Source organism: Beta vulgaris, chromosome 7 (assembly GCF_026745355.1).
Source record: "Beta vulgaris subsp. vulgaris cultivar EL10 chromosome 7, EL10.2, whole genome shotgun sequence".
In the NCBI taxonomy this organism is placed as follows: Eukaryota; Viridiplantae; Streptophyta; class Magnoliopsida; order Caryophyllales; family Amaranthaceae; genus Beta; species Beta vulgaris.
In genome coordinates, this window is record NC_079208.1 from 1026309 (window position 1) to 1038507 (window position 12199).

A 12199-nucleotide genomic window follows, 5' to 3' on the forward strand; every position below is an offset into this window, starting at 1 on the left:
AATAATAAAATTCGAAAATAATTAAAATGCTGATTTCGGGCCTTAAACGAACTCGGATGGCTTAAAAAGCCTATAGGTCACGGCATAGCGGTGAGTTTGACTCGTTGGCCCGTTCCGCTTCCAGAAAGGTATCACAATAAGCAATCGGACTCCGGAAGTTCGATTTGTAGAAATCATTCCAGGCTCTTTTGTCGAACTTCGTTATCGAACTTCTCCGCTAACCTTCCTACGTCAATCAATACCAATAGGGTCACCTGCAAGGTGTCAATGCATATAAAGTCATTGAAATGTATAATTCCTTATTGATTGCAATCATAGAAAAACAAAATTTATTAATAAGCAAATAATATGAATGAAGAACAACAATAATTCATAGATTATAATGTCATTAAGACGTGCAAGTGCAACCCCACTTTCTCTCCTCAACCTTCTCTCTATTATACTCTCTTCAACTAACAACAGATCAAAAACACCACAATACTTCTTCTTCCCTCAAAACCCTATTCTTTGATCTATCTATCTCTCATAATGTCATCTCACCATCATCATCATCAACATCATCATCATCATCCCATCATGCCAATAACACCACGAGAGAGAAGACCATCATCATTATTATCATCATCAACAATACCATCATCATCATCATCATCAAATACAATGATGAAATCCTTCGCTTTACCACCATCACCAATACCTAATGCAAAAGGTTACCGGTCAGCAGCTGTAGATGACCGGAAGTTGACCGACTACTTCACAAAAAACCTACAAATACCATACCTACGTTTACCTGATCCTTACAATCAGTTACACACGACCCAGGTTCGAGTCCCGGCTAAGATAGATTACAGACTTTTATTCTCTAGGGTTGGCAACTCTATTGAGAGATTGCTTCGTTCGGCTACCGAGTTTGGGGTGGTTCGGATCGTAGGACATGGGATCGACCTACAAGAGGTTAGGTCTGTTAAGGCTGAGGTTGAGCTCTTCTTTAGGAGTCTTGATGAGAGGAAGACTAGGTTTAGGAAGAGCTTCGTTGATAGGGTTGGTAATCGTGAGGAGTTCGTTTGGTTCCGGTCTGATAAGGCCATGTTGCTTTGGGCTCGGGAGGTCATGGGATCAGACCGTTATCGCGATTTCAGGTAATTTTTTTAAAGAGTTTCGCTATTTAGAGAACTGTTCTCCATCGAACATGTGACTATATGAATTTGGGGGTGGGGTGGGGGGAGTACATATATAGATTTCACTTACTTGGTGAATTAGATAGATTTCAATTTATTTATCTATAGAAAATTGGATAATATTGATGTCGGTTTTCTTATACTCTTTTGTTCACTTTTACTTGCGACATTTGAGATTTTGCACTATTCATTTCTTTAGTTGCATTTTTTTTACTCCATATGAGCCACGAAGGTAGTAGAAGGGGGAGGGGAGGATTCGAACATGTGACCTATCGTTCACAGTACCTCAATCTTAACCAATAGGCCAAGACATCCTTGGTTATTCCTTTAGTTGCATTTGATAGCCTATGTTGATCTTATATGTATGGAAAAATATATTCACGTGGAATCTTGTTAGAATCTTTTCAATTTATATTTTTCACAACATCTAATTTAATTAGAGATATGAAGGTTAGGGTTAAAATTATACATTGACAAACGTGAAAATTATGTTGTAGGTAAAAGTGAACAAAGGAAGTAGTAACTATTAGTGGTGGATGTTTATGTAATAGTACTTCACTTTCTTGTAGATCATCAATATTTCAACACTTATTTAGTAATATTCATTCAAATACAAACTATACATTATTACATATTTAGCTTATGCTATAACATCATCCATGATTAATAAAAGTTACATGATCTCTAAACATCCACAATTATGCCAAAATTGCAGCCGGAAGATGGAAAATGTAGTGAGCAAACTTGACAGAATTGCAGAGGAATTGGCAGAAGTGCTGTCAAAATTCTCAGAAAAAAGATTTGAGAAGGTGATTGAAGAGAGGGAATCTATAATAAGCTTATATAGATACAATGACATGCATCCAAGCTTACTTGTGTCGAACGAGGACATCCATGAGTCGTATGACCATGCATTGAGCTTGCATCTAGCAATGGAGAGAGGCGAATTCTATGTACATACAGAGAAAGGGCCTTTGTCCTTCAGTACTGACCATGACACCATTGTTGTCACTGTTGGAGAGCAACTCATGGTATGCCCTTTCTCTTATTTGCATTTTATTGCTAAGAAGACTAAAGTGTATTATCATCTTAGGCTATGTGGAGTAATATTAGATGAAATGAAACTGAAATTGATAAGTTGGCTAGAAATGACATATGCCCAAGAGGCCAAGAATCCATCTTGGTATTTTCTTTCAATGATATCTCTCACTTAGCTACAAAATTTATAGAGTCGAGACGCTGTGTTGAATTAAATTATAAAGATTGAAATATTTTTGTGAATAGGAAGAGACGGAAGAGTCCTTACTAGGGTTTTTGTTTGGAGAATATAGGATGCTGATAAATGAAGCAAAACACCATATAGAAATTAATATTTTTTGAATTTGAATCTAACATTACACTCGATATATTGGATAGAATTGGGGAGGAAAACTAATAGAATAGAACCTTTATATTTTGAGGGACCTAATACAGTTGGTTACCCTGCAAATGATATTAGCCGCCTCTAATGATTTTGAGTATGTAAGACATATAAAATGAAAAATACCTCTATTTGAAAATCGCATCACAATTTCATATGACCAACTTAACGAAAAACTCAAGCTTATGGTTGGAAATCCTTGTGGGATCACATCCAATACCACCTGCATCTCACGCTCAATCACATGTTATGTTCTTCACCAATTGCACTCTATCATATAAGGTCTATCAAGGTTAACCACTCTGGTTGTAAGTCCCTCCTTCCACTCCTGTGATAAGGGTTTGATTCTCACCCCTGGCAAGAAGGAATGTGGTCAATTATATTGTAATTAAAGAAGTCAAGTATTGTGTGTCAAAGAGAACTTTGATACCACTTATTTTTTTAAAAGAACGAAATTTGATATATAAATGGGCTTGTCATGAAGCCCACTAGTTCAAATAACTTTGTAAGGTGGGAGATCCAATGGATTGACCCACATATCCGAGAGTGGATCCACATGACAGTGTAGGGTGTGGTTTCATGTTACTGTGTCTGTTTGTCGGTTGGAAAATTTTCACCTTAAAACTAAGGCTTAAAGACTACTGCAGTACAATGTTTTCCATTGAAGAAACAAAGGGTAAAGTACGATGTTGGCCACTTAGATAAGGCTTTTAGTAATATGTTTTCCACTTGAGGCCAAGTCTTGTAGCCTTCTTGCACTTTTAACTTTAGAGATATAAATCTGGATAAGTTTAGATAAATTCAATTTTGAAAGCGCGTGAATAAGATTCTTATAAGTTCTCCGTTTATATTAGATGTTATCTTTGACATTTTACATTATAATAAAAATTTTACTTTAATTATTGTTTGTGATTTATACGTGAAGAAAAATGTAGTCATGTCACATGTGGGATCATGTTAGATTCGTCTTAATATGTACTTTTTATAATATATATGTCCTTAAAATTTTGAAATGACATCGTGAAAAATGCAAGTGTAGCATCTAATATGAAATGGAGGAAGTATCTTAAAGTTTGTTGAGTTTTGGTTAAATTATGTTAAGTTTATATTGGGATTAACCAAGTTCAATTCACAAATAATATAAATTTTAAACTTAATTATATTATAATAAATTCAAATAAGTGAAGCTAATTGAATTTCAAATGAAAATTTGAAGTTCAAAGATCTTTCTATGCTTTGCTAGCTACATGTAGATGCTACAAGCTTAATCTAAACAATCTATAATTGTCCTATATCGTGCAGCCTTCTAGATGGTAGTAGCCTACTTTAGACGGTCTTCAAGTGAAAATAGTAATCAACAGTGTCTCTAAATAATTGTCCACATTTAATTTGAAATTTTTTAATAATTAATCAACAGTGTCTCTTATTTGCATTATATTGCTAAGAAGACTGAAGTGTATCATCTTAGGCTATGTGGAGTAATATTAGATGAAATGAAACTGAAACTGAAACTGATAAGTTGGCTAGAAATGACATATGCCCAAGAGGCCAAGAATCCATCTTGGTATTTTCTTTCAATGATATCTCTCACTTAGCTACAAAATTTATAGAGTCGAGACGCTGTGTTGAATTAAATTATAAAGATTGAAATTTTTTTGGTGAATAGGAAAAGACGGAAGAGTCCTTACTAGGGTTTTTGTTTGGAGAATATGAATGCTGATAAATGAAGCAAAACACCATATAGAAATGAATATTTTTGAATTTGAATCTAACATTACACTCGATATATTGGATAGAATTTGGGAGGACAACTAATAGAATAGAACCTTTATATTTTGGGGGACCTATGCAGTTGTTCACCCTACACATGGGCTTAGCTGTCTCTAATGATTTTGAGTATGTAAGATGTATAAAAAAAAATAAAAAACACCTCTAAACGAAAATCGCATCAAAATTTCATATGACCAACTCAACGAAAAACTCAAGCTTAGGGTTAGAAATCCTTTTGGGATCACATCCAATACCACCTGCATCTCACGTTCAATCACGTGTTATATTCTTCACTTATTGCAGTTTATCATATAAGGTCTACCCTGAAAATCAAGATTGACCTAGTGATTGACTGGTTATAAGACTCTCAACAGTAATTCGATTCTCACCCCTTGCAAGGTCCAGCTTGAAAAATGTGGTCAATCATATTGTAATTAAAGAAGTCAAATATTGTGTCAAAGAGAACTTTGATACCACTTATTTTTTAAAAGGAAGAACTTTGATATATAAATGGGCTTCTCTTGAAGCCCACTAGTTCAAATAACTTTGTAAGGTGGGAGATCCAATGGATTGACCCACATATCCGAGAGTGGATCCACATGACAGTGTAGGGTGTGGTTTCATGTTACTGTGTCTGTTTGTCGGTTGGAAAATTTTCACCTTAAAACTAAGGCTTAAAGACTACTGCAGTACAATGTTTTCCATTGAAGAAACAAAGGGTAAAGTACGATGTTAGCCACTTAGACAAGGCTTTTAGTAATATGTTTTCCACTTGAGGCCAAGTCTCGTAGGCCTTCTTGCCCTTTTAATTGTATAAGTTTAGATAGATTCAATTTTGAAGGCGTGTGAATGAGATTTTTATACTTTTTTCGTTTTATATTAGATGTTAGTTTTGATATCTTATACTATATATAAATTTTACTTTAATCATCGTTTGTGATTCATACGTGAAGAAAAATATAGTCATGTGGGATCTTGTTAAATTCGTCTTAATATATATTTTTTAATATGTACTTTTTATAATTTTTACAAATACAAAATTAGAAATATATTTCCTTAAAGTTTTGAAATGGCATGTGTAAAAAAATGTAAATGTAACATCTAATATGAAATGGAGGAAGTATCTCAAATTCTATTCACCAGAATATTAATTCATGATATAGGCTTTGATTAGTTTAACTAAGTTTATTAAGTTTTGATTAAGTTATGTTAAGTTTATATTGGGATTAACCAAGTTCAATTCACAAATAAAATAAATTTTAAACTTAATTAAAGTATATTATAATAAATTCAAATAAGTTCAAATGAAAATTTGAAGTTCAAAGATCTTTTTATGTTTTGCTAGCTACCTTGTAGATGCTACACAATCTATAATTGTCCTATATCGTGCAGCCTTCTAGATGGTAGTAGCCTACTTTTTAGATGGTCTTCAAGTGAAAATAGTAATCAACAGTGTCTCTAAATAATTGTCCACATTTAATTTGAATTTTTTATAATTAATCTACTACTATATGTTAGTACTTTTTAAGTTCTTAGATCTCAACCTTAGTCATGCTGTTGTTTTTCCAATTCTTAGTAAAAAAAAAAAGTGTAACGAAAGTTTCAGAAATCAGTATTTTGATTGTTTTACAGACAAATAATGATATTATGATATAGATCAATAATCAAAGTAAACATGTCATAACTCATAAGTTATATACAACGAAAGAATAAGGGTATGGTGGAAGGGCTTCCCTCAACATAATATGATTATGCAAATGTGGCCTTCTATTTTGAAACAAATGACAAAATTAAAACTATTATTATTGGGTCCAAATTGCATAGTGATAAACTGTCTTCTTCCTTACTTTGGGTTGATTGAGATTGGAAGCGTTACTCCGACACCTTCATTTACCTCAAAACGAGGTGTCATGTCGTGTCGTGTCCGACACGACATTTTACTTGGATACTTCATTTTAAACTAAAAACTTGACTCTTTTCTACAAAATAGCCGTGTCGGACACTTGGACACCCGTATCTGAGTAACATAGGAGATTGGAACCAATTTATGGAAATTATTTTGGGTTGATCGAGATTGGAACCAATTTATAGAAATAGATTCATAAATTCTTTTTTGGTGTAAATAAGCAATTAAGCGCAACGATGTAGACGGGATTCAATTTCAAGCTTAAGGTACCACCCCCATAAGACTTTACCAACTATGTTAGATGACATCCACAAATAGATTCATAATAAACGACATGAATTCTCTATAATAAACTCTAGATATAATCAAATTGAAACTATCCACATTGCTAGGTTAATTAGAGTTTGTAATCTAATTAGAACATGCTTAAATATATGTGATGACAGGAATGGAGTGCAAGAGACTTCAAAGCTGTTTCTGGGGAGTTAATATTTGATCCAAACTTGCATGGGACTGAAGCATCTTACTCAATAGAGCTCAAATGTTCACCCTTAAATCTTAACTTTGGTTATACCAAAAGAGTTATGAGGAACATTTCTTTGGTTGATCAATTATTGATTATACTAATCTTTAGCTTCCTTTACCAAATACTTTGCTTCACTTTATCTAAACCATCTTTAGGGACTTCCTGGCTAAATTTGTTGCAATACTTAAAGGTGATGTTTTCTGATATAGGGAAATATATCCTTTCATTTTAAGATTATTTTTGTTCTTTTTTCCCTTGTTTTGTTAAATTATGTATAGTTTGATCCAATTAATTATTTGATGTTTATAGATTTACAACCCGTCGTATAGTCGATAATAAATGGTGGTAATGATGATAAATTAACGTGTAAATTTGTAAAGAAAGTCTTATTTCAATTTCTATGGTGATGAAATTTCAGCATCGGTCGTGTGTTTCTATCTACATATTCCTATTATCACTCATTAACACTTCCAAAGTCGTAATGTATGGTAATGAAAATATATGAAGAAAGTGGACATGTACAAGCACTACCATAAACATTGGGATGCAACTTTTTTCACTAATTTACTTAGAATTTTATTATCATTACTATAATTTTTTATCACCTAGCAAATGGGTTGTTAGTGTGAGCTTGAAATGTACTAATTATACATGGTTTGCTTCAGATTGACAAACAGTGCGAGAAACAACAATATATTGGTTAGTTGTATAATTTGAGGATTATTGTGATTAGTCTATGGAATTCAAATAAAGCAAAAGTTTACAAAATCAAAATAAACTCCATTACGACTCTACGAGTACGATAACTATTACTACTATTAAGAAGAGCAAATAGCTTGTGATAATTCTATAGTTCTTCTCATTACTGATGACTGATGAGCTAAGAATTTCAAGGAATCTGCACTTTTGTGCCATTATTGAGATAATATAAGAGCTACTTATAGAGAAGTTCTTCCCTAAAAGTTGGGGTATATTATCAAGAAATGACATGTCTAATCAGGGTGCTTATCGATCGACCTGAACTCTTGTTAGCTCGGCTCAGTTCATTTTAATTTTATTCGAACTAGATTGAGCCGAGTTGGAAACCTGACGACCCCAGCTCTGAACGAGCCGTGTTTTGACCAAGCGTTGATTGAGCCGTTATCGAATAGTTCACTAGCAAGTTTGACCTATTATTATTATTGGTTTACGCATCTTCTTTATATTTGTTGTTTGAATATTTTTGTTTTTTGAGTTTATTCTTTGACAATTAAAATATTAACTTGTTATTGTATAATATCTAGATTATATTTTATACATACATCCGCGTAATTCATTATTTCCATATGTAAAAAAGTAATCAAGCTTTTGGAGTCGAGCTTATCATAACTTAGCTCGGCTAGTTAAGATCTCAAGCCGAACTTGTACTCGAGCCAATCTTTGACCGAGGCAAGCTCAAACTGTTCACTAACAGGTTAGGCTCATTTTCACCCCCTATTAATTATTAACCTCTGCGTCCGTATCTTTTATATAGTGGGATCATCATTATCCATCATAATGATCATTCCTCCAAGTTATTTACCTCTATTGCTTTTTAATCAATATGGTTTAACTAATTTCACAATTTAACACACGACTTTTACTAATAATATCTTTAACAAAAAATTATTAAACACTTAATATATATATATATATATATATAATATATATTATATATATATATATATATATATATATATATAGGGGTAGGATCCGCTGAAAACAGCTCTTAATCTGAAAACTGAAAACAAGGTAACTTTTAAGCCCTTTGGGGTAACACTTTTAGGGTAACTTTTGTCAGTTTTAGGGTAACTTTATTATATTTGTAGTTCTATATATTTCAAGGGTAACTTTATTTATTATAAGAGTAACTATTACCACTTTTAGGGTAACTTTTACCATTTTTAGGACAACTTTTTAGATTTTAAGGGTAACTTATTTTAACTTTGATTATAGTTAAACCTATGAAGGATTCGAACCTACATCGTTGTGTCTTACACAATGTTTTGCCAATTGAGCTAATAGGTTGTATGAATTTGCCAAATATATGTTAGTGAGAGGGGGTAACAAAGAGCTTTAATACAGCAACTAATAACAATTTTTGGAAACTAATAAAAACAGAGTATGCTACACCATAATGAACAAGATAAAAATAACGAGAGAACACCAAAAGTAAAAAGTAGACAATACCACATGAAACGAAAGATTAGGAAAATTAAAATTATCAGTTTTACATCAGAGAAAGCAACAACATCCAAGTAATGTAACCATAAGATTTCATAAACACGCAATATAAAGTTACCCTAAAAGTGCATAAAGTTACCCTTGAAATATATATGAAATTACCCTAAAATTGCTAAAAGTTAGCCTAAAAACGGTAAAAATTATCCTAAAAGTGGTAATATTTAGTCTTATAATAAATAAAGTTATCCTTCAAATATATACAACTACCCTTAATATAATAAAGTTACCCCAAAACTGGCAAAAGTTATCCTAAAAGTGTTAAAAGTTATCCTAAAGGGGTTAAAAGTTACCCTTGTTTTCAGTTTTCAACCTAAAGATAGTTTTCACGAGATCTCATTCCTATATATATATATATATATATATATATATATATATATATATATATATATATATTCACACGCTTATAATTTTCCTCTATGTATAAACTATAAATAATGGATTTATATGTGAATAGTGTTAAAATATATATAATATTTAGATTAGAAAGGATTAGTTAATTCCTTCATATTGAAAATCTATTTTGAATTTCTATTGATGTTTTCCCCACTCAATTCTTTCATTCTTACTCGCGCAATCACTCACTAATAATTTTGCAATTGGGCCTGGCTATTAAATGAAGCTCCTTTTACCCTGTATGGGCCACTTTACTCCTTGAGTATGTTTTAGGCTACTTCAATCCAATTTACCAATCTTAATATCATTCCTAATAATGCATGTGTATTAGTTATAATTTTCTTAATTACATATCTAAACTGTGGATGCTAATGAACTTACGTTTTTGATTAGTAGTACACATGAAAGAATGTGATATGTTTTTAATCTACAAAAAATGTGTTTGTTTTAGTCTGAATCTTCTTAAATATGATATGGTCTACTTGAGTCTCCTAAACTTTGATCATACATGCTAATTTATATATATATATATTATATATATATATATATATATATATATATATATATATATATATATAAAGCATTGTCATATAACATCTTCTCTAGATTCGTATCAATATAACTTTAAAAAGTCAAATTTTATTAATTGTTATACACAATTAAATAAATTTGGCAATTAATAATAAGGAACTGCAAAATAAGAAGGTTTGGCTATTTGGCCGGTCTCGATCAAATCTTTGATCTGGTATAATCTAACCTTATCCTAACAAGAATTTAATATAATCTTTATATTAGTTGGTACAGTCTTGTAAAATGGTAATCAACACTTGGATATCGTCATAAGACTTGAAATTGAATTGTTAATCCATACTATTGGCGCCGACATCTCTATACACACCAAAATACATACAAAAAAACATATACTTATCTTTTTTATAATAATAAATTTAATACCAGCAAAAGTAAAATTCCATCATCATTTAGGAGCTGATTCAGTGAATAAAATGATTCATGGTCATTGTTTATGCCGATTTTGTACCAAGTACTAAAAAGGTTTGGGTGCCAACAACAAAATCATCATATTGATAACAAATGATATAATAAATGAAATGAATTGCGTAAAGAATGGAATAATGAAAGAAACAAGAAATTGTTGACGCGGAAAACCCAAAAGGGAAAAACCGCGGGTGATGCTCTTGATCACCAATCCACTAATATGACACTTGAAGTAGATGTTACAATAGTAGCCGATTACAATGATGGAACTCGGAATATTTAGAGAGTAGATGTTTTTTAGAGAGAGATGAGGAGAGTGACCATAAAGAACATAGGTCAAAACTAGGTTACAAATTATGCATTTATACTACTAAGAAAATATCTCCCCAGCTGCTTTAGAGTTGTTCCACAATTTGGGGTTCCGTCAACACGATCCCGCATATATCTCAACCGCCCAAAATGATGGCACGCAACGTCGCCTGACTTAGTCTCCCCACTTCCTTCGCCAACTGCAACATTAATTAGAAATTTGAAATGTTTAGGGAAGCCCGCCTATTCCAGAAAATCGAGGGCCCAACAATTGCCCCTGATTGACGTGTGTCCGAAACCCAGTTGTAAGAAAACCGTCAATCATCACGTTGGGAAAAACCGCCCACTTTCTCCACTTCCACACGCTTCCCTATTTAAGAGAGTCCCATCACACACTTTGTCCTTTCACATCCCCCATTTTTCACCAACTCACTTCTCTCTCTTCATTAAACTTGTTTCTTCTCCAAACGGCTACTCCTTCAGGTGATTTCTTCAACCTCTTGAAGACCCAAGAACCAGGTAACTCCTTCTTCCTAAATTCCTCCGAATTTTGTTTCTTTAAATGGCCCCCAAAGAAAATCTTCCCAAGATTAGAAAATCAAAAAGAACTTCAAAAAGGCAGAAAGCTCAGACGAAGTAGTTATTTTAGAAACTGGGATAATTGGGGGAAAGAGTATTGCCAGCGAATTCACTGAAGATGACGTAATTGCTTTAATAGAAAAACGTATAGTGCCCGAAAAATGTGTGACAAGGATTCCCGGTGAAGAACAGCGACCCGACGACTGTCCCAGTGGGTGGGTAGTTTGTATGAATACCCTTCAAGATTGGGTACTCCCTCCCTTTAACTCTCTCATGACTCAACTCTTAACTGTCATGCAAGTCAGTCCAGGCCAAATCATGCCACTTGTTTGGCGTGTAGTTCATGTAATTGACAAATTGGCCCAAGACTCGAATGTGGATTTCACCCTAGAGGACCTTCTATACATGTATGACATTAAAAGAGTGGAAGTGTCTAGGTATACCTTTTTTCTTGAAACCAGGAAAACCATCTTTGGTAGAAAATTCTGGGGCTAATGACAGGGGATGGAAGAAAAGATACTTTTTTGTAGAGAAGAATTCTTTGGGGAAGAGCTTTGAATACTTACATGACGGATGGAATTCCGAAGGTAATTTTCTCTCCGCTCGAATACATTCCTTGTTTATGCTGTTGACGTCGTCTAATTTCCCCTGTGATTGCAGAAATCCTACCTCTGCCCGTCGAGATTCGTCTCTTAGCAAGCCAAAATCAACCAACTTCTCCAGAAATACTCCCCAAAGAAAGAACATTCCGCAACAATTTGAATTAACGTCGTCAGAAGGAGACGTCTTGCCCCAATCAACAGAGGAACACACAACCAACACCAGTCCTTCTATGGCGTCAGGTAATGTATCTTGCATAC

The 12199-nt window shown here is 33.2% G+C and overlaps 1 protein-coding gene across 1 annotated transcript; it reads left to right on the forward strand.

The window, feature by feature from the left end:
- Positions 1-316: 316 nt before the first annotated feature.
- Positions 317-7117, forward strand: LOC104898185 (uncharacterized). Its single transcript, XM_010685225.4, has 3 exons — positions 317-1139; positions 1894-2209; positions 6721-7117. Exons 1-3 carry the CDS (start codon positions 529-531, stop codon positions 7030-7032), a joined length of 1239 nt encoding a protein of 412 aa, XP_010683527.2. The 5' UTR covers positions 317-528; the 3' UTR covers positions 7033-7117.
- The last annotated feature ends 5082 nt before the right edge of the window (positions 7118-12199 follow it).